Raw genomic sequence first — 24,444 nt, 5'->3', positions numbered from 1 at the left:
AATTCTGTTGGAAATCTCATATAAGATACGTTAGATCCAAAGTATCAAGGAGTATTGCAGTATTGTGCAGGGCAAAACATATTCTGGAACAGAGGATGTTGTATACTCTATATTGTTGTCTTGTCTTACGCTATTTGAGTTACTGTGTGGAGATATGGGGAAATGAATATAAAAGCACTTTAAACCCATTGATTACACTACAGAAAAAAGCTATGAGGATTATACATAAGGTCGGATATCGTGATCACACTAATAACTTGTTCCTAATGTCAAAAATATGAAGAAAATATGAAGGAAAGCAGAAATATTGCTCTATTGCTCTATTTTTAAAAAGGTTTAAATTATTTTTTTATGAAAAAGTATTAGAACGGATGATACTGAAATATATGTGTTAATTAATTGGATTATATAATGTAAGCATAATTGTTAAGTATAAACAGGGGTAGGACAGGCTTCTTCCTACTCCTTTTCGAACAATTGATAGGACTGTACTCTACATATTAGTTATTTGTTATTTATTATTTCTCTATATTGTTGTCTTGTCTTACCCTATTTGAGTTACTGTGTGGAGATATGGGGAAATGAATATAAAAGCACTTTAAACCCATTGATTACACTACAGAAAAAAGCTATGAGGATTGTACATAAGGTCGGATATCGTGATCACACTAATAACTTGTTCCTAATGTCAAAAATATGAAGAAAATATGAAGGAAAGCAGAAATATTGCTATAGTCTATTGCTCTATTTAAAAAAAGGTTTAAATTATTTTTAATGAAAAAGTATTAGAACGGATGATACTAAAATATATGTATTAATTAATTGGATTATATAATGTAAGCATAATTGTTAAGTATAAACAGGGGTAGGACAGGCTTCTTCCTACTCCTTTTCGAACAATTGATAGGACTGTACTCTACATATTAGTTATTTGTTATTTATTATTTTTATTTTTAAATCAAATGTTCGAAATAAAGATTCATTCATTCATTCATTCATATGCATTATATGACTGTAACTTGTGTATGACTGTAACTAAGATGTTTTGGTAAACAGCTAAAATAACACAAATTCTGTCTGTGACCAAATCCATTGCTGGAAATGTGTTCATGGTTTCCACCGTAGGTTCCACCGTAGTAAGGCGATGACGTAGTCTATGCAAATATGCAGGCGCGGTATGATGACGTATGGCCCATCACGTTTCCGGGTGACGGATTTGATGTCTGCAGCTGGATATACTTGGAGAAGGAGCCTACTCCGAAAAATGGCGCCCAGCTCGAAATCCGAAAAGGACGACGACCAGAACCCGACGAAAAAGCACAGAGAAAATTTCGTCAAGCTTCTTGACCGTAGGAAGGTATGCATTTGACACAAAACAAGTAACGGGCACAAACCACGACACCGTCGGGAACGTAGAAACACCAACGTTTTCGACAGTGCTAACGAACTAGCCATTTCTTTTTTTTGTAAGATTTTATTTTCCATTTTCTTTTTACTTGACAAACATCACAATACAATACATCACAGCTTGACAAACATCACAACACATCTCAACTTGACATACATCACCACACATCACACCTTGATATACATCACAACACATCACAACTTGACAAACATCACAACACATCACACCTTGACAAACATCACAACACATCCTAACATCCCAAAGCCCCACTTTTTTTAAACCGTCTAAAGTTTATCCCAGTTTACCCCCTATACTTATCTAACTAATATTTCTAATGCATAATCTAATTAATCTCTTAGTACTATGTTTCTTGCACTATCTTTACGTCTTAGCTAAAGCCTTCACTATCTCTCCCCATATCTTTTCAAACTGATCTTTCTTATTATTGTCTATGGCTAAATTCTTCTCTATATTGGTATAATAAAGAATTTCGTTTTTCCATTGTTGTAGTGTTGGAGGTTTACTTGATTTCCAACTTCCAAGTATTAGTTTTTTAAATATAATTGATGAGTACATAATTATCCACCCCCTAGGGTATCTTACTGTGGCTACATCCTGGAAAAGACAGATTGAAGGATCAAATTTGAATCTTTCCTTATGTACCCCTGAGAGCCAATGTTCTATGTCAACCCATGTTTTCTGTACTCTGGGACACTCCCAGAATGCGTGTATTAGTGAGTCTTTTTTTCCACACTTTAAACAGTTATCTGATATATTACTATAATACTTATGGATTTTATCTCGCGTGTGGTAGACTCTATACATTATTTTATATTGGATTAAACGTAGATTTTCATTAACTGTCATGTCATTTGTAGTATTCCAACACTCTTTCCATTTTAAACCTATATCTGTTCTTCCTAGTTCTCGATTCCACATCTCAATCCTACTTTCTAACAGTTTTTCAGCTACATAGGTCTTCTGTAGAGTTCTATAAATTTTACCTATCAAATTCTTATCAATTTCTCCATCAAATATGATATCCTCAATTGTACTCTGCTGCCCAAATGATTTTAAATTAAAATGTAGATTTATGTAGCTTCTTAGCTGCATGTATCTGAAATATTCAGCGTTGGCCAACTTATATTTACTTTGGAAGTCGTGCCATGGAATAATGGTATCCCCTCCTACTAAGTCGTTTATAGTTTCTATTCCCCTTGTTCTCCATGTAGACCAATTTATTGTAGCATTCTGAAGAGCTATCCAAGGATTGTTCCACAAAATAGTACTTTTTGGGATTGATATTGATTCTCCCAGTATCCTCTTAATTTTTTTCCATGACGTTTCTATATTATTTACAATAAAGTTTCCTTTTTAAAATAAAAGAGTTAAGAGGTTTTGGGGATGTACATCTGCATTTTCAATGTGGATCCATTGTTCTTCTGCTGTGTGTTGGACTATATGCCTCAGATAGAACCCCTGGGCGGCCAGTTGGTATAGCTCCAAGTCTGGAAGGTTAAAGCCCCCCTCTGACATAGGAAGGTGTAAAATATTCCTTCTAATTCTGTGTGTTTTCCCTGCCCATATAAAATCTGTTATGGCTGAGTATACCATATTAAAGTACTTTTTTGGTGGAGTAATTGGTATAATTGAAAACAAAAAAAGAAACTTAGGAAGCCATGCCATCCTAAACAAGTTTATTCTGCCTGTCAGATTTATAGGAAGATTTTTCCATTTACTTAAAGTCTCTTTCATGTTATTGAGTAGTGGAATAAAGTTCTCTCTATAGAACTAGCCATTTCTAACTGACCGTTAGAGTCTTGTCGAACTAGCCAACGGAAAGTGTTCCAGCTGGTCGCTGGCAGCTCGCCTGCCTCCCCGTCACACTTGTATGGAGCTATTTTAGTGCCAGCAGAAATTGAATTGTATTTGACAGATTGAATTGAATCTGAGCACAAACTGAATTGTATTCGACAGATTGAATTGAATCTGAGCACAAACTGAATTGTATTCGACAGATTGAATTGTATTCAATTCAGTTTTCATTATTTTCATTCAGTTTTCAAATTCAGTTTCTCTAAATACAATTCGTTTTTTCTCAAAATACAATTCAGTTCTCAAAATACAATTCAGTTTTTCTCAAAATACGAGTTCAGTTTTAGAGGCACTCATCCGGGGACTCTGGGCTAGGTAGAATAATAGAGCACCGATTCTAATCCCTCCCATCCGAATTCATAAGAGCAACGCATCCGGGTACTTTGCTCTCCCGTCATGTCCACGCCCCTTTTTGGGTGATAGTAGAAGTTTGACTGGCGGTCAATGGAAATGTCTGGTCTTTGCTACTTTAATCCGATAAAATAAGAAAACCGTAGTGCTTTTTAGATATTAGGAGCCCAAATCCGATGGCCAGTTAGGCAAACTATTATATAGTGTCGTTGCCGATCAATGATCGGCGTCGTTATATAGAGAAAATTGATGAAATAGGGGTTGATTCATCAGAGCAGTCATATGTCATCTCCCTGTCATCAGGGATGTGTAGTTCTTCATTTGATTTGCCGTGTAAATCCCCAGATGAGAGTGTTACATTCGTTTTCTTAAGATAGGATAATGAATAAATCTGTTCAATGGGCATTTGCCAAAGTAGGGTTAGGGTGATTACTGTTAATCAGTATTTAGCCTGTATGGTGTATATGAAGATGTTATAGCTAGCTAGCTACGATTTATCATGAAAATAATTAACAGCAAGCTAGATCCAAAACTAGGGCCGGTGGAGGAGGGCAAGTGTCACATTGGACAGACTACCAAACAGAAAAATAAAGTATCTTAATCAGGGCTCTCAAGTCTCACGCATTGGGCGTGAGACACACGCATTTCAACCCGTTCACACGCTCACACGCCGCGTGTGTCTTACGCCCAATGCGTGAGACTTGAGATCCCTGATCTTAACGACAGCAAAAGTGATGGATGTCAGAAATACATTACCTGGAGATTCAATAAGGTACTTTTATATGACAGGATATGGGTTAGGGTTATATGACACCTGTAGCGAGATCATTTATTAGAATAGAACAATCAAACTTGGCGACGTACAAAAATAATCCATAAGTGATCAAAACCAGAAAAATAACAAACAATGCGTAGGCCTAGCCTATAGAATATGCGTATAATGCGGTCAACAAAAATACATCGCTCCCCTCTCTCTCCACTACCGCCATGCAAGATGCGCAGGTGCTTGAATTACCTTGCAATATCACCCCCCATAACCATATGACTTCTCAATACGGTGATCAAGGCAATAAACAAACAATCAAAGTAAACTCACAATAAACCAATTAGCCTGTTATACTAAATACCCCCCTACAACACCTCAGGCAGACTGAAAGGACACACATTTCATTATCGCCTATTTCATTACTTTTCTCCATAACGACGTCGGATGGGAGGGATGGGAGTTAGAATCGGTGCTCTATTATTCTACCTAGCCCAGAGTCCCCGGATGAGTGCCTCTAAAACTGAACTCGTATTTTGAGAAAAACTGAATTGTATTTTGAGAACTGAATTGTATTTTGAGAACTGAATTGTATTTTGAGTAAAACTGAATTGTATTTAGAGAACTGAATTGTATTTTGAGAAAAACCGAATTGTATTTAGAGAAACTGAATTTGAAAACTGAATGAAAATAATGAATGAACTGCTTTAGCACCTCTTGCATGGTTAGATAATTCTCTCTCAGGAGATGGTGGCTTACAAGTCAGTTGTACAAGCCCATGACCTTGCTTTTTAAACAACCCTGTAGTTAGTTAGCTAACGTTAGGCAGTGCTAGCTAGGTACAATGCTAGGTGTCTGTCCACCTCCACCCGTTTGTGCTGCTGGTGTTTACTTGAGTACTAGTAGGCATGCTCGTTAGCTTCTGCTGGCTATGTCCTCAGTTGCCTTTCGGTTCTCAGCTGTGTACTGACAGGTGCGGTGAGGGGTGGTGGTCTAGCCAATGTACATGTATGTCCGATATCCAGAAGCCTGCAGGGGCGACTTGGGCATTGGATAGACATGCTGAATGAGGGTTGACATTACGCGTTATGAGGGGGATCACTAAGTTGTTTTCACGGTGCATAGTTTTCTCATGTTGAGTCTCTCTCCCTGTCTCTGTCTCACACACACACACTCTCTCTCTCTCTCTCTCTCTCTCTCTCTCTCTCTGTCTCACACACTCTCTCTCTCTCTCTCTGTCTCACACACTCTCTCTCTCTCTCTCTCACACACACACACACACACACACACACACTCTCTCTCTCTTCCCCTGTCTCTGTCTTACATACACTCTCTCTCTCTTTCCCCCTGTCTCTGTCTTACATACACTCTCTCTCTCTTTCCCCCTGTCTCTGTCTTACATACACTCTCTCTCTCTCTCACACACACACTCCCCCTCTCATCTCTTCTCTCCCCTGTTCCTCAGCTGTCAGGTCAGTTTTCTAAACGGCTGTTCCGGGAGCTGCGTGTGCGTGTTCCGCTGAAGGACATTGTCAGCGAGGAGTTCCTCAGTGCCAAGTGAGTGTGTGTGTATCTCCCTCTCTGAAAGAGTGTAGTCTCTGTTCACACCACCTCTGCAACTACATACATCTTCTCTCACACACACACACACACACACACACCTTTCACCACCTCACTCACCTACTCACCTACTCACTCACTCACACACACACACACACACACACCTTTCACCACCTCACTCACCTACTCACTCACTCACACACACACGTACACACACACCCCTCTCACCACCCCTCACTCACTCACACACACACACACACACACACCTTTCACCACCTCACTCACTCACTCACAATAACACACACACACCCCTCTCACCACCCCACTCACTCACGCACACATACACCCACACTCCTCTTGTTCCAGACACACACACACACACACACACACACACACACACACACACTCACACACTCCTCTCTTTCCAGACACATCTTCCTGGGCCTAACCAAGTGTGGTCGCTACGTGCTGTCCTACACCAGCGACAGTGGCGAGGACAGCGACTACACCTACCACCTGTACTGGTGGTGGTTCAACGCGTACAGCCGTCTCAAACAGGTGACCACACCTTCTACAATCTACCTGGACTGACTGTCACACATCAACCCACTAAACCGTCCAGCCACATACTTTAGAGCTCAATAGAAGATGCCTCTCACGCTGAGGAGGACTTTGTGGTGCTATGTGGGTCCTCAGTTGGTAGAGCACGGCGCTAACAACGCTTAAGTTGGTTTATTCTTGTTTTATTATGTAGTTTATGTTATTGCTATTCTCTGCTATTGTTATTTTATTGATTACTATTCTATTTTTATTTTTTGTATCATTAGCTTGAGCCTGCTTGGAGTGGCAGATGGACAGGCTTTGCACATTTGGGACTATCCCAATTGAGTATTTTTACCAGCTCAGTGGCCTTGCGGTTAGAGTGTCCGCCCTGAGATTGGGAGGTCGTGAGTTCGATCCCCGGCCGAGTCATACCACCAAAGACTATAAAACTGGTACCCGATGCCTCCCTGCTTGGCACTCAGCATTAAGGGTTGGATTGGGGGGGTAAGACCCTGCGACATACCAGCGTCATGTCCAGGGGGGGGTGTACTTGTACATCAAGCCGCCTCACGCTACAGAAACAGGAGATAGGCTCCTGTGGGCCGTTAGGCTCGAACCATCGGTCCTCAAGGCTACTTACAATTGAGTATTTGAAATGATTTCCAGTATTATTTGTGCCCAGGCGTTGGCTCGTCTGCAGTACCGTAAAAAAAAAATGGTAGTTCTGTAGTTGGTGGAAGGACAGGATGTTGTCTAGTCTCTTTGTTTTCTCATCTGTACCTCTCTCTCTCTCTCTCCCTCCCACTCTCTCTCTCTCTCTCTCTCCCTCCCACTCTCTCTCTCTCTCTCCCACTCTCTCTCCCTCCCACTCTCTCTCTCTCTCCCTCTCTCTCTTCCCCTCTCTCTCTCTCCCTCCCACTCTCTCTCTTCCCCTCTCTCTCTCTCCCTCCCACTCTCTCTCTCTCTCTCCCTCCCACTCTCTCTCTCTCCCTCTCCCTCTCTCTCTTCCCCTCTCTCTCTCTCCCTCTCTCTCTTCCCCTCTCTCTCCCTCCCACTCTCTCTCTCTCCCTCTCTCACTTCCCCTCTCTCTGTCTCCCTCTCTCTCTTCCCCTCTCTCTCCCTCTCTCTCTTCCCCTCTCTTCCCCTCTCTCCCTCTCCCACTCTCTCTACCCCTCTCTCTCTCCCTCTCCCACTCTCTCTTCCCCTCTCTCCCTCTCCCTCTCTCTTACCCTCTCTCTCTCCCTCCCTCTCTCTTTCTTCCTCTCTCTCCCTCTTCCCCTCTCTCCCTCCCCCTCTCTCTTCCTCTCCCTCCCCCCCCTCTCTCCAGGTGCACCATGTGCGTCTCTTCTCAGGGGAGGACATCAACAGTGACCTCTCCCTCACTGTGTTTGAGTGGCCCAACGACCGCTCCAAGATAGTCATCTTTGGCAAGTAAGACCGCCAGCGACGAAGCCACACACACACACACACACACACACACACAGACACACACACACACACACACACACACACACACACACACACACACACACACACCCTTCAGGTCGACCAGGTCGTCCGTTGGTGTGTGTGGATGTAAAATGGTGGGCGTCAGGTTCTCACGGTGGGTGTTTGTCTGACAATATTTTCATGTCTCCCTCTCCTTTGCTCTGTCTGTCTGTGTGTGTGTGTGTGTGTGTGTGTCTCCCAGTACTCATAGCAGTTCTCTGTTGTTCTTGAGTGACAAGAACAACAGAGACATCTACATCACCATCGCCTCCATGCCCCCCCCCCGCTCCTGCCCTCAGTGCTGCCCTGCCCCCTCCATCTCTACCATACGCACAGGTACACACACACACACACACACACACCTGTCTACCATATGCACAGGTAGACACACACACACACACACCTGGCTACCATACGCACAGGTACACGCACACACACACACCTGGCTACCATACGCACAGGTACACACACCTGGCTACCATACGCACATGTACACACACACACACACACACACACACACACACACACACACACACTCACCTGTCTACCATATACACAGGTACACACACACACACACACACACCTGTCTACCATATACACAGGTACACACACACACACACACACACACACACACCTGTCTACCATATGCACAGCTACACACACACACACCTGTCTACCATATGCACAGCTACACACACACACACACACACCTGTCTACCATATGCACAGGTACACACACACACACACACACAACTGTCTACCATATACACAGGTACACACCCACACACCTGTCTACCATTATGCACAGCTACACACACACACCTGTCTACCATATGCACAGCTACACACACACACACACACCTGTCTACCATATGCACAGCTACACACACACACACACACACACACCTGCCTACCATACACACAGCTACACACACACACATACACACACACACCTGCCTACCATACGCACAGGTACACACACCTGGCTACCATACGCACATGTACACACACACACACACACACACACACACACACACCTGTCTACCATATGCACAGCTACACACACACACACACACACACACACACACACACACACACACACCTGTCTACCATATGCACAGCTACACACACACACACACACACACACACACACCTGCCTACCATACACACAGCTACACACACACACACACACCTGTCTACCATAGGCACAGCTACACACCTGGGTTTCCGTTAACCGGTAATTACCGGTCTTTGTCCGGTAAAATCTGTTGAAGTCCGACATATTTAAACCTCTTCGGTCATAATGTCCGGTGAAAATAATTCCCTCTAAGCACAATTTGAATACAATTTGCTAAAAATAATTTGTCACATATTCTGATTCCTTCTACATTAAAAAAGACGAATATATAGGCTATATTTTTTTATTTGATTATTAATGTGTAGACTAGCCTACGCGATGAACAAACAGCGGCAGGGTTGCCAGATGGGATTGACCATTTACAGCCTAACTAGTCCGCTAAATAACCGCTAAACCCAGTAGCCCATTCGGCGGTAACCCGACTCATCTGGCAACCCTGTCTCACAAGTAGTAGTTTGTGGTTTGCGGAGAGTGAAGGTACCTTTCGGGAGTAGTTGTGAGGGAGAAATTCGTCAGTTAATTTAGTTTGATCTAGTCTAAATAAAACCACTGCAGTGACCGGAGTCAAGGTTATTGTTCTGCGTGTTTTGGATGTGCTAGAGCACAGTGAATGACCACCGAGGGCCGTGAGATGCGGCTAGTAAAGGACGCTAGCCATCTCCTCCCCGTTCATTGATTGAGCCTGCCGTGCCCGTTCCAGCCCTGAGTCGGGAGATTCAGAGTACAACATCCCCCAGGCTACCTCTTCTACTCCCCCTGGCTACCTCTTCTACTCCGGGAGTTTCCATTGAACTTTCCTCCTCTACATTCGTCCATCTCCATGTGCGCTACTATCGACAACCTGGGCTACTGGTACCATTAGATTAGGATTGATTAGATTAGGTTGACAATACCACACTACATTTGAGTTTAGGGATATCAATGTTATATATTTGTGTATGTTTTATCTTTATGTATTAAATGTTATAATTGTTCCACATTTGAGACCTGTCTTCCCCCCACTCAGTTATTCAGTCGGTGTCCATCATTTTAGTTCAATTTAGTCTATCTATAGTGTTAGAGTTTAATTTGTGCCACTAAATTGAAATAGTCCACGGGTGTGTATCCCCCCCGATACATCCTCCCCATTCTCATACTCCCGAGTCCGAGTAAGTATGATTTGACAGGCAGCTAGACTTAATGCCTTCCCAATCAGCGAGACGTGGTTATAGAAATGACGTTGTTTTATTGATAGAAAGGGTAAAACTGGAAAGAGAATATAGAAAACTTACATTACTGTCGTGAAACTATTTAACACACTTCAGTTAACGTAATGTGGAGTCCGTTCATTGATCGATCGATGCAGTCTGTTCAAATAGCCATCAAAAGCTAAACTAGGCATACTTAAAATTACCAATTACATACTCAAATACCATTAATGCAATTGAAATAAACATCTTAAAGTGGCCTACATTCGTAATTCAAAGTAGCAAAGGTGACTAGGCTGCCCAGTGTGGCGCGCGTGCAGCCCTGGACATATTATGCCATAGTAGCGCATGCGAATCATGAAAGCCTATATTATTAATTATATAGTTTGCATCTAATCGTATCGGATGAGAAATAGACATTAAATGGCATAGGCCTACACAACAGCTAATCACCGCGACAAACACCTATATTATATTTTAATATGATGACCGGAATTTCTCCCGTTTGTCCGACACATTGAAATCTTCCCGGACACGTTGACCGGCACCAATTTTTTCTAACGGAAACCCTGCTACACACACACACACACACACCTACCTACCATACACACAGCTACACACACACACACACATACACACACACACCTGGCTACCATACAGGTCCAGACTCTAGCCTCTCCCTCCTCCCTCCTGTCCTGTGCAGGTAGTGGGGAGTGTCTGGAGCACGGCTACGTGCTGAACTCCAGGTACCAGGTGGTCGACCCCTTCCCCACCTTCCAGCCCTCCTCCCAGCTGAAGAAGGACCAGGTCATCCTGCTCAACACCAGCTACTCTCTGGTGGCCTGCAGCATCTCCCTCTGTCCAGGTACCACACTCTATAACTGTCTGTCTGTCTCCCTATGTCCAGGTACCACACACTCTAACGCTGTCTGTCTGTCTGTCTGTCTCTCTCTCCCTATGTCCAGGTACCACACACTCTAACGCTGTCTGTCTGTCTGTCTGTCTCTCTCTCCCTCTGTCCAGGTACCACACACACTAACGCTGTCTGTCTGTCTCTCTGTCTCTGTCTCTGTCTGTCTCTCTCTCTATGTCCAGATACCACACACTATAACTCTGTCTGTCTCTGTCTCTGTCTCTGTCTGTCTGTCTGTCTCTGTCTGTCTCTCTGTCTCTCTGTCTTTGTCTGTCTGTGTCTCTCTCTCTCTGTCTCTCTCTCTCTCTCTCTGTCTCTGTCTGTCTCTCTCAGTCTGGTGTGTGTGTGTGTTTGTTACCTGTGTGTGTTAAACCCTCTTCCTCTCATCTGTGTGTCCAGCAGGTGAGCTGGGTCAGACGTCTCAGATCCTCTACAGGAAGAGAGCAGCGCCCCCCTCAGGCCTCCTCCCCACCCCCCCCACCCCCCCCTCCCCCTCCCCCTCGCTGCACAACGCCGGGTCCAACGAGCCGGGATACGTCAACTACACACGGCTGCAGTACCGCTTCCAACAGCCGGGGGCGCAAGAGCAGGACGCCATTGGTAAGACACAGAGACAGAGAGAGAGGCAAACAGAGAGACAGACAGGCAGAACATAGGCAAGGCAAGTTTATTTGTGTAGCACATTTCATACAACAGGGACAATTCAAAGTGCTGTACATACAGCATTAAAAAATACAGAAAAAGGAGGATAGTAAGAAAATAACAAAGGCAAGAATAGATACCGGTACATATATATATAGAGAAAATAAATAGATCAACATTTAACAATAATAGATAAGACAATGAATAATAAGATCTAGATCAAAGTAAATATTACTGCAACTATTCAACCGCTGTCCGCTTGTCATACACTCTGGTATAAAGACATGTTTGGATAAACAGGGAACAGATGTTTTCTTTTAGGCTGGTGTTGTGTAAGTCCATATGGGCTGGCCACCCAGAAGCTACAATGACACTTAATAATAATAATAATAATAATAACTTATTTGTGAATGAAATCAGTCTCAAGCAACATGGCAAACATTCTACATGGCCCGTCAAAGCCAGAGGCCTACTCATTCAGAATCAGAATTGCTTTTATTATTTTATTGCCGATTTCTAAAATGGTCAATCAATGTCAGTAGCACAACTGAAGTAAGCCACTTCCCTGTGAGGTTGTGGGATGGTGGGATTAGCCTCCTCCTGAATGCATAGGCAGGCAGATGGAGCCTGTGCTGTTTATATGATGTGGCATGCTGCTACTGAGGATATGGGAACGTAGCCCCAATGTATTCATGCCATCTCCTATACTTTGGTGAGGCTCATGTAATGCTTCTTCTCTCTCTCTCTCTCTCTCTCTCTCTCTCTCTCTCTCTCTCTCTCTCTCTCTCTCCCTCTCTCCCTCCCTCCTTCCCTCTCTCCCCCTCCCTCCATCTCCCTCCCCCCCCCCCCCCCCTCTCTCTCTCTCCCTCCCTCTCTCTCTCTCTCTCTCTCGCTCCCTCCCCCTCTCTCTCTCCCCCCCTCTCCCTCTCTCCTCCCCTCCCCCCTCCCTCCCCTCCTCCCTCCCCCCCTCCCTCCTCCCTTCCCTCCCTCCCCCCCCCTCCCCCCCTCCTCTCTCTCAGGGCATGAGGATGACACGGTCCAGCTGCCCTTCACAGTGACGGACCTGAATGGACGCAACCTTCAGCTAGTGACAGGACCGCACAGCGGACAGGTGCGTGTGCGCGTGTGTGTGTGTGTGTCCATGTGTCTTTAAAAGGTGTCCATGTGTCTTTGAGGTGCGTGTGTGATGTCCACGTGACTGAGGTGCGTGTGTGTGATGTCCACGTGACTTTGAGGTGTGTGTGAGTGTGTGTGAGTGTGTGTGTGTGTGTGTGTGTGTGTGTGTGTGTGTGTGTGTTAAGGACCTTGTCCTTGGTGCAGACCATCTGTTGACCATCATGGCTGGTAGGTGATGAGTCTACAGTAGGGCAGGTGTGCTAGTTTAGACTAAACACCACCATGTCTGGAGGCCAAGTCTGTGTGTGTGTGTGTGTGTGTGTGTGTGTCTGTGTGTGTATGTGTGTGTGGAGCAGCTGACTAGATTTGTGTGTGTGTGTGTGTGTGTGTGTTCCTCAGAGTGTGTGTGTGGAGCAGCTCATGCTAGATGTGTGTGTGTGTGTGTGTGTGTGTGTGTGTGTGTGTTCCTCAGAGTGTGTGTGTGGAGCAGCTCACCTTAGATGTGTGTGTGTGTGTGTGTCATTGAAATATCTAAATATAGAATCAAAAAGGCAGCCTGCTTCTTTTCAAATTGCAGAGGAAAATGTATTTAATTTACTTTTGCAAAAGGAGAAAGTTTACAGCGTGTCAAGATCTGTCTTGATACGACAAAGGTTCTCTGAAAGTCCAGACACAGGGGCAAATCTGTATTTTATACACTCAGGTACACTCAGGCAACAAGCCCGCCCTCAGGTGAGGTACAGGCCAATCACAGGCATTTCCTGTATGAGAAGGACTGGCTGTGATGCAGATTGAGAAGAGGTTAGGGGGGAATCGACCCCCACTTTCTCCTAGAGACACAAAGGTGGAAGAGGGGGACAAAAGTCACAAACTGGTCTGGTCGAGTTTCAGAGCACTGGACCGAGGCAAAACAAAGGCCCAGAACTGCTATAGATTGCTCAGTCTCTCTAGATGCAGGTTTAAGAGAAAAGAGAGCAATTAGGTCTTTGTGATCATTTAAATGTGTCTGTTGTCTAGCCAATGTCAAGCTTCAAGTAGAGGTTTCATTGTCTACTAGGCTGAGGTCGTCAATGTGTTGATTCTGCCCAGACAGTCTGACTGTCTAGTGACTCTTGTGAATTCAGTCTCAAAGGTAATGAATGTGTTATCAATAAATAAAATGTCTTAGCAGGCATATTATTCCACCATATGTGTTCCTCAGAGTGTGTGTGTGGAGCAGCTCACCCTAGATGTGTGTGTTTGTGTGTGTGTGTGTGTGTGTGTGTGTTCCTCAGAGTGTGTGTGTGGAGCAGCTCACCAGATGTGTGTGTGTGTGTGTTCTCAGAGTGTGTGTGGAGCAGCTCACCCTGGTACCTAACTAGGTGTGTGTGTGTGTGTGTGTGTGTGTGTGTTCTCAGAGTGTGTGTGTGGAGCAGCTCACGCTGGACTTTGAGTATCTGATCAACGAGGTGATCCGCAGCGACGCCTCCTGGCAGCAGCGGGTCTTCTCCGTCAGCGACTACGACGTCGTCATCCTGGAGGTACACACACACACACACACACATTCTATCTCTCTGGCTCACACACACACATTGACACACATTCTATCTCTGTCTCTCAAACACACACACTCACACATTCTATCTCTCTGGCTCACACACACATTGACACACATTCTATCTCTGTCTCTCAAACACACACACACACACACACACACACACATTCTATCTCTCTGGCTCACACACACACACACACACACACTGACACACATTCTATCTCTGTCTCTCAAACACACACACACACACACACAAACACACTTTCTCTCTTTCTGTCTCTGACACACACGAATACTAACTCCGTCTGTGTGTGTGTGTGTGTGTGTGTGTGTGTGTGTGTGTGTGTGTGTGTGTGTGTGTGTGTGTGTGTGTGTGTGCCAGGTGTGTCCAGAGACCAACACAGTGGTGATCAACATCGGCCTGCTGCTGCTGGCCGTCTCCAACGCAGAGGAGGAGCACTGTTTCCTCTTCCTCTCTAAGAACAAAAGGTTGTTTATTCTCTCACATGTAGTTTGTAGTGTATTTATGACGTGTAAACAGGTGTTTAGTGCATAGGAGGTACGTCGCCTTTGTTGCCTGGGCAACCAAGATTTTGAATCTCTGCCTTTTTTAATTTCAAGGTTTTATATACAGTGGCAAGAAAAAAGTATGTGAACCCTTTTGAATGACCTGGTTTTCTGCGTTAATTGGTCATAACATGTGATCTGATCTTCATCTAAGGGCGCGGCGCGTTCACACCTAGCTCGTTTGGTCTGAATCAGGGAGCATTTCCCCCAAAATTTGGTTAGTTTGGGCATATGTGACACGTTCTAGTGTTTTGATCCGCATGTCGGCAACCAATCAAAATGTTCAGACTTTTCTTTTGAAACACGGAACTACGTTTCAATGTTGTTGAGTATCACAACACAAACTCGCTAGTCAAGCCAAAAATACTGCAATGTAATGGATTGGGTGAGTAATCCCCACTGCTGCCTACGAGAGAGAGACTCAATTAATAAAATTAAATAAATCACAGCTCTGTCACAGCAAACCTGAGCCTAGCCTAACTGTCAGAAAATCTGTCTCTCAGAGTAGCCCCCTCTGCTGGTGGTGGTCTGTAACTGCGTGTGTGTGTGTTCCCAGGCCCAACACCTACCACTCCAGCCTGCAGGTGAGCTGGGACCTCAACACCGGAATGTGTCGCACTGTGGGCGTCGGTGACCTCACAGAGGTCAAGGGTCAGACCAGGTGAGGGTTTCATTCATTGTTTTCCTCTCCCACTCTTGTTACCTCCACCCCCCCCCTTTTCTGTTTTTAGGAGAATATGGATATGTCATGGTAGAAAAATGTTAGTCTTTGAAATGATGACGATTGCTTTAGTTGTAAACAAACACTGTATAGTGTAGAAAAAAAGGGTACAAATATAATTTTCTCTCCTCCTCCCTCTCTCTCTCCCTCCCTCTCCCCCCCCTCTCTCCCTCTCCCTCTCTCCCTCTCTCTCCCTCTCCCCCCCCTCTCTCTCCCTCTCCCCCCCCCTCTCTCTCCCTCTCCCCCCCCCTCTCTCTCCCTCTCCCCCCCCCCTCTCTCCCCCCCCCCTCTCTCCCCCCCCCCCTCTCTCCCTCTCCCCCCCCCCTCTCTCCCTCTCCCCCCCCCTCTCTCTCCCTCTCCCCCCCCTCTCTCTCTCCCTCTCCCCCCCCCTCTCTCTCCCTCTCCCCCCCCCCTCTCTCCCCCCCTCTCTCCCTCTCCCCCCCCCCTCTCTCCCTCTCCCCCCCCTCTCTCTCCCTCTCCCCCCCCCTCTCTCTCCCTCTCCCCCCCCCTCTCTCTCCCTCTCCCCCCCCCTCTCTCTCTCCCTCTCCCCCCCCCTCTCTCTCCCTCTCCCCCCCCTCTCTCCCCCCCCCCCTCTCTCCCTCTCCCCCCCCCTCTCTCTCCCTCTCCCCCCCCCTCTCTCTCCCTCTCCCCCCCCCCTCTCTCTCTCCCTCTCCCCCCCCCTCTCTCTCCCTCTCCCCCCCCTCTCTCCCCCCCCCCCTCTCTCCCTCTCCCCCCCCCCTCTCTCCCTCTCCCCCCCCCTCTCTCTCCCTCTCACCCCCCCCCCTCTCTCCCTCTCCCCCCCCCCTCTCTCTCCCTCTCTCCCTCTCCCCCCCCCTCTCTCTCTCCCTCTCCCCCCCCCCTCTCTCTCCCTCTCTCCCCCCCCCTCTCTCTCTCAGTTTGAGTGTGTGGAGTTCCGTCATGGCATCGTGTTTGAAGTGCCTCGTCGTTCCTGAGAGGCACTCGGGTGTGTGGTGGTTACTCCGTAAAGGCTTTTTTTTCTCCTTTTTTTAAAAATCTCTAGTTCTGTTTAAACATTCCCAGTGTTAAAGTAGCAGGCTCATTTTCTGCCCCCCTCTTCTGTTCCCTAGGGATGAGCCTGGGTTTGTGTGTGTGTGAGGGTGAAGCTTGTCTGTGTACTGTATGAATGTGTGTGTGTATGCGTGTGTCTGTGTGTTACACTATCTATGATGGTACTGTGTCTTATGTTTTGGGTGTTCAGTCCTGTGCCTTGTGTTGCACAGAGGCCCCCCCCCCACCCCCACCCCACCCGTTCTGACTTGAAAAGCAGACTGGATCGTCAGGAGGGAAGCCTTTTACGTTATTTGTTTTCTCCATGTTCCAAGGAGTCATGTTGTATATTGTAAAAAAAAAAAAAAACTTTTTACTGCTTGTTTTTAAAAACTTCACAATAAAAAAAAAGTATCCAGACATGTTTTGGTAATATTTCTTATTTGATGGCGGCTTCTGTGCTCGACTACACAACTTTAGTTTGATGAATAAACTTGCTTGAGACTTGAAGACTATCAGCTCTTGAGTTTAATGTCCAGACTTAAGCTCAGAGGGTTAATAGTCTTGACAAGGGTACTACTACACAGAATACTTGAATTCAAACCAAGTCATGGTCACTGAGTTTTACAATTAATGAATTTGTCTGCGGTCTCACTTGTCACGGATTGTGTGCGAGTGATTGTCTGAAGGTCTGACATGGATTAATTCTTAATTAAAGATATCATTTGTACATGGAGGCAAGCCCCGGTAACCAATCCAGAGAGTGAACAGTGTTGCGTTGGGATTTGATTTACGTCCTTATCAGCGAATCGGAGCGTTCCCTCGGACTCCGGCAGCCAATGGGAAGGGCCAAGGGGGCGGGGAGGTAGCGAAGCCTCAGAGAATAGTACTCCGGAAAATGGCGCCCAATTCGAAATAAACAAAAAACCGACGAAAAAGCACAGAGAACATGTCGTCAAGCTTCTTAACCGTAGGAAGGTATGCATTTGACACAAAACAAGTAACGGGCACAAACCACGACACCGTCGGGAACGTAGAAACACCAACCGACCAACGTTTTCGACAGTGCTAACGAACTAGCCATTTCTAACTGACCGTCGAACTAGCCAACGGAAAGTGTTCCAGCTGGTCGCTGGCAGCTCGCCTGCCTCCCCGTCACACTTGTATGGAGCTATTTTAGTGCCAGCAGAAATTGAATTGTATTTGACAGATTGAATTGTATTCAATTCAGTTTTCATTATTTTCATTCAGTTTTCAAATTCAGTTTCTCAAAATACAATTCGTTTTTTCTCAAAATACAATTCAGTTCTCTAAATACAATTCAGTTTTACTCAAAATACAATTCAGTTCTCAAAATACAATTCAGTTTTTCTCAAAATACGAGTTCAGTTTTAGAGGCACTCATCCGGGGACTCTGGGCTAGGTAGAATAATAGAGCACCGATTCTAACTCCCATCCGACGTTGTTATGGACAAAAGTAATGAAATAGGCGATAATGAAATGTGTCCTTTCAGTCTGCCTGAGGTGTTGTAGGGGGGTATTTAGTATAACAGGCTAATGGGTTTATTGTGAGTTTACTTTGATTGTTTGTTTATTGCCTTGATCACCGTATTGAGAAGTCATATGGTTATGGGGGGTGATATTGCAAGGTAATTCAAGCACCTGCGCATCTTGCATGGCGGTAGTGGAGAGAGAGGGGAGCGATGTATTTTTGTTGACCGCATTATACGCATATTCTATAGGCTAGGCCTACGCATTGTTTGTTATTTTTCTGGTTTTAATCGCTTATGGATTATTTGTGTACGTCACCAAGTTTGATTGTTCTATTCTAATAAATGATCTCGCTACAGGTGTCATATAACCCTAACCCATATCCTGTCATATAAAAGTACCTTATTGAATCTCCAGGTAATGTATTTCTGACATCCATCACTTTTGCTGTCGTTAAGATCAGGGATCTCAAGTCTCACGCATTGGGCGTAAGACACACGCGGCGTGTGAGCGTGTGAACGGGTTGAAATGCGTGTGTCTCACGCCCAATGCGTGAGACTTGAGAGCCCTGATTAAGATACTTTATTTTTCTGTTTGGTAGTCTGTCCAATGTGACACTTGCCCTCCTCCACCGGCCCTAGTTTTGGATCTAGCTTGCTGTTCATTATTTTCATGATAAATCGTAGCTAGCTAGCTATAACATCTTCATATACACCATACAGCATGAGGACCTGGAACAGTTCACGTCGTCGGTTCTGAACCACATAGTGAACTGCACCAACTCAGTCACCGTGGATGGGCTGTCTGCTTGCTTACCAAAGGTTTAAACACCAGGATCACCACTGCTCCAGCAATCTCTGCTATGAAGACCACCAACACTATTACAAAGAACTAGAGAGAAGACAGGGGGAGGGAAAGTGTTCATGGGAAGAGGAACGTGAGAATGAGTATTGGGAATGAAACATGCATTTACAATATAGTTACATCTTCAGATCTGCAGGCCACCCACCCTCTCAAGGCAATATTTGATCTGAATCTGAACATTAAAAAGTTGTTATGAGTGGTTCCAACAATGAAAAGTATGACAGTTGTTGAGTGTTGAGTCAGTGTCATATCATTGATCCCATCATGTGCAGCACTGGTGGAGGTAGAAATCGGAGGATTAGCGACACCGAACAGGTTCCCTGCCACGCACACGTATGTCGATCGCAATTGCATTCCTGCAACGATACAGCCCGATACAAATGGAATTGATAAATATATAGTTCAGCATTGACTCTATTAAACCTTATGTTGTGTTCACATAAAACAAAGTTTGATAGAAGATGCGCATCCCATCTAATTGATGTTGATTGATATTTACAGACTGTACAACAATTAACTCAAGGCTTAAGTCTAATCCTAGACTAAAAAGCGTCTTCAATGGAGATTTTACATTGTAATGGATAATGGCTGACGGTTAAACTATGTATCTTTTGTAGTTTTGAGATAGATTACTTCATTAAACACTGAATAGTGTGTCTTGTATAATGAGTAGTTAAGATGTAAGTCACGAAGTGGTTTCTCATGCTCACTCTCCCTATCTAGTTGACAAGCCTAGTTTATATCATTGATCTGTGGTTGAACCCTGAGGTTAGGAGCACCAAAGTGTTTCATGTGCCAGTTTCTGTGTGTACCTCATGGCCTCGAACCATACTGTTTAATATTCATATAGGATGCTTATGTAAGTTAGCGTGTATGAATCCTATAGGCTGTATAGCAGTCTTTTGTCTCTGAAAACTACATAAACTCATGTATGTGAACTTTATACTTTGAAGACTGTACCCTATACATCTTCCCGACCAGTCGGATTCATTAAACCACCAAAGAGATCTCTGAGTGTGTCGTTTGTCCTCTGAATCCTCAAGATCATCCCTTTTTAAAAATAAAATCCCTACAATTGAAAGTGTGATTTAGTCCAGGACTAGGCTTAAGTGTTGTCTGTGCAACCAGCCCCAAGTAATTTGTTTCTTCTATGACCCTTTACGTATCAGCCTCCTTAAAAGTATAACCCTGAGGAGAGAGCAAGGAAAACCCTTAAAGTAAATACAGAAGTTCAAATGAGGTTGTTCTGTATGAAGCTAAGTGAACACTCCCATTTCTTCTTCAATAGTGTATGTGTAATAGATGGAAAGAACACCCTTTTTAATTCACATTGAAAATTGTAAAAGTTGTACATTGAAAGTTCAGTTGGCGATGAAAAGCAATTTACCCAAAAAAGCGTAACAGATTGTGATCATTGTGATGAGTTGCCACGTGTTGTAATTCATCTGGTCATTCTTAGGCTTATGCTCACAATACAGTTGGTTTCCCTTCAATAGAAGAATATAGAAACCACAATCAATAAAAAATCCCCTTGCTCATCTTTGAGCACTTTGAGCTGCAATGTTTGCAGGAAAAGCACTATACAAATAAAAAGTTAGTATTATTATTATCTAGATTTTCAACTGCTGATCTGTTACTTCACAAGGATTCTTGGCCATCCACACAGTGTGCAATACCTGTCTCAGACTTCATGGATGTGCAAAAGTCTGACACCTAGTGAACAATAGTTCAAATGAAGGTTAACCTTACATTCAGTTCACTTGTCAATCTTTTATTTCGTGCAACTGCAGCAATTGCAAGGAATTACCACAATCTCAAATGAATATGAATTGAGGGTAGTTAGACCTGAAGTCAAAACCTGACTGCAATGTCCAGCACTCTACACATCTCAGTAACCACATCATTCCACATGGGGGCGCTAATGTCATATTTATGAGCAACGTAAACTTCACCTGAGAAGATGCAGTGCAGGTATCAAACATAAAAAAAAAAAAAATACATACTCTTTCTTTTTCATCCATTGAACATTTCATATAACTTTTAAAAGAATCCATATAACAAGAATATTTCCAAGAAAAACATTAACTGTCATTGTTTAGCAGACCTTTATTGTCTGTGTGTGTCTGGGTTGGTGGTGGCATCCTCTGGCCTAGGTTCCGAAGCTGCTTATTCTAGTAATGATGCCTCTCATCTCCAGCTTAAAGAACAGAACCATGGCAAGGATCATTGATGCCAACTACAAACAATAGAGGGGGGAGAGAAGCAAACAATGAATGAACGTATAGTATAGGCAAAGGCAATGGCACATTTATTTGTATAGCACATCTTCATACAACAATAAAAAGTGCAATATAATAACAATTAAAATTTTCATTTCTTCTTTTTTTTTAAGTCGAAAAGAATTGATCATGTCTGATCTACACAAATAAATGAATAAATCCATTATTAGCAAACAAATAATTATATATTTGCATTGTGTCTTTCATCTTTCAAATCCTCTAGTGCAGCTGATAAAATGTAACCCCCCAAAAAGTAGCACAATAGGTGCAGGCCTATAGGTGTTTAGGTTACCCTAATCTAGAGGAAAGTTCCACCATGAAAGTGCAGTGTAGTTCGCAGCCGACAGTACTGTACCTCCATGACACATATGACGCTGGCTGCTGAGCCCAGGATGACACACTGCTCTTCGATCACTGCAATGACCTTGCTGAAGCAGCTCTGGGGAGAAAACAGAGGGGGCATTTTTAGACCCAGACACACACGCGCGCACACACACGTGCACGCACACACACACACACGCACACACACACACACACACACACACACACACACACACACACACACACACAGTGTAACAACGCCTTAGAACTCAGTACCTGTGGTTGGATCAGATTAGTAACAACTGTAATTCCGTCACAGGCTGCGAGGGTCTTGTTCACACAGCATGTCTTTGGGTATTTCAACCCTGTGGTTTTGCTGAACACAGAGTCCTTGAAATCCATGGTCAAGTTCTCAAAGCCACAGCATTTGAACTGAAGTGATTAAAAAACACAGAGAGAGAAATCTAATACATGTGAATTGATAACTATCTAATGTATCAAATATAATAATCTCATAACGGAACCACATAATCATGCATTTTCTCAAATGTTCCCATCTTACTTTGATCATGACTGTGTTCCACGCTGTAGAGATAGGGTCTGTTGCTGCTGGGCCCCTATACCCAGTCAACAGGGACTTCCTGCTTGCGTTGTGCACCACTAAGCTAACCTGAGACAAAAACGCATCGCTGCTTATTTGAAGGCATTTATTTATAGTGCATCCACATCATACAATAACTTTATGATTCCAATGCTGTTAAACAATGAATTTGTCTTACCAGATCCCTGTAAACAAAGACAAAAATGGTCCCCACTAGTTCAGCAACAAAAGGCATTGTCATGGCGAAGAAGAACTGTTGAGAAAATATAATTGAAGTAAAAGTGGTCTCCACTGGAGCTCGCAGGATCAGTAAAAGGAGAATAGAACTGAGCAATAGGCAACACAATCATTGTCTGGCGACTTGGAATAAAGGCAGCAGACTATTGTCTCTCTCTCACCAGTATGATGAAGAAACGGTTCTCTTTCCAGGCCCCAAAGCAGCCGATGAGACTTGCGCTGCTCAACACAGCGCTCATGCCCATGCTGATATAGCTGATGTAGACAAGCTGGGCAGAGTAGGGGACCAGCACACCCCCAAAGGTAGCTGCTCCATATCTAATCCACGCACCAAGACCCAGGAGGAGAAGCCCACTTACATGAAAGGCAGGGGGAGGATATTGGGTCTTAACCTTTCTTGAACATAATTTTTACATTTGAGTTGTTTTCGACTGATGAATTATGATTCTGATTTCATTACATTTCAAATGTAGTGATGGAGTGCAATAGGTTTATATTATATTATTATTACACTTTATATTACAATTCTGTTTGTGTATATTCATGATTCACATTTATATTATGAATATTAATGAATTTCATGTATCTGAGATTTGTGAGGAGGACAAAGAGCAAATTGAAGGCTAATTCATAAAAAAAATATCATGTCATTTCAAGTGTTGCTTTATTGCTAATAAATGCTTTATAAATGCTTATAGGGTACTAAGGGGGGTAGAAATACTTACATAAAGTATCCCACACAGAAGCAACATCAAATACCGCATCCACTTATACAGGTTGTCAGGTGTCGCCATGTCAGCCGGTCAGTGTGCTAGCTAGCAGAGTGTTAGCTAGTTCTCATCAACCTGAGAGAATCAAAGGGGGAAAGGGGCATCGTATCAGATTGTTATGCCTCTAATAACTGATTATCTAACTATTTATCTATCTGTCTGAATGATCAGATACTACTGTAGTTTAACAGGTACCTCTAGTACCTCTTGTTCTCATACCTTACGAACAAGCTAGTTAGCGGCGAACTTAATATTCCTAATGTGGCCCAACATGGCTACTAACTCTAGTTATTAGCTAACGAGCTAGATAGCAAACATGAAAACATATTTCACGAGAAAAAAGGCCATAGCATAATATATTGTAATTAGTCATTCTTACGTTTAACACCAGCATTCAAGTCTAAAACTCGGACAATTTAACTACTATTAACAGGCCTGGCTAACTCTTTAGCTAGCATCAGGTAGTCGGTTTCCCACAGCAACAGGTTGCCTATAAGTTCTTCTTGTTCTGATTGGCTGAGACGTTTATTTAAAAGTTCGCAAGTTTTGAGAGCTTGTAAATCTATACTGGTTTAGCAAGGACATTACCTCTGCTTGCAAAGATCTTTACTGTTTTTCCTCGTTCAGTCATCTATTTCTATTTCAGGTTAAGTACATGTACATGAAAACAAAACACGTAAGCTAGATAAATACACATTTATTTTTTAAAAACATTATAAAATGTACAATGCATCAGTAATCTTGTTTATGTTCTCATCTCATCCTCCACATTTTTTTTTACATTATATTTCCTGATAGCGACAGCCGTTGTATAATGTGATAGACCTTGTCTGATGATCTGATATAATCTGCAGAACAGTGAAATGGACACTGAAATAATGTGACATATGACATAATATTGAAGGTCTACGGTACAGTGGAGGCTGGTGGAGGTAGAAATTGGAAGATGGGCTCATTGTAATGCATGGAATGGAATAAGGAATAGTATCAAACACATGTGACTTCTACTACCTCCACAGGTAAAATATGCAATATCAAATGTGGGATGCAGTTTTCAGTAAATGACC

The 24,444-nt window shown here is 43.8% G+C and overlaps 2 protein-coding genes across 2 annotated transcripts; one reads left to right on the top strand and one right to left on the bottom strand.

The window, feature by feature from the left end:
• Positions 1–1,264: 1,264 nt before the first annotated feature.
• Positions 1,265–15,750, top strand: LOC308150632 (DDB1- and CUL4-associated factor 15-like; the record flags this gene model as incomplete). Its single annotated transcript, XM_080523442.1, has 11 exons — positions 1,265–1,357; positions 5,863–5,954; positions 6,386–6,515; positions 7,828–7,931; positions 8,191–8,324; positions 11,017–11,178; positions 11,629–11,826; positions 12,888–12,979; positions 14,382–14,504; positions 14,901–15,007; positions 15,642–15,750. The coding sequence occupies 11 exons, from the start codon at positions 1,265–1,267 to the stop codon at positions 15,748–15,750; spliced, it is 1,344 nt and encodes a 447-aa protein (XP_080379568.1).
• A 5,568-nt stretch (positions 15,751–21,318) lies between these two features.
• LOC308150631 (tetraspanin-16-like) lies at positions 21,319–23,401 on the bottom strand (the record flags this gene model as incomplete). Its single annotated transcript, XM_080523441.1, has 7 exons — positions 21,319–21,405; positions 21,804–21,887; positions 22,046–22,201; positions 22,332–22,439; positions 22,549–22,623; positions 22,769–22,966; positions 23,333–23,401. The coding sequence occupies 7 exons, from the start codon at positions 23,399–23,401 to the stop codon at positions 21,319–21,321; spliced, it is 777 nt and encodes a 258-aa protein (XP_080379567.1).
• Positions 23,402–24,444: the final 1,043 nt, after the last annotated feature.

The sequence above is a fragment of the Nansenia antarctica genome (assembly GCF_963989245.1).
Source record: "Nansenia antarctica genome assembly, chromosome: 2".
Taxonomy (NCBI): Eukaryota; Metazoa; Chordata; class Actinopteri; order Argentiniformes; family Microstomatidae; genus Nansenia; species Nansenia antarctica.
The sequence above is the reverse complement of the archived record's forward strand: the minus strand, read 5'-3'. Positions and strand labels throughout refer to the sequence as shown.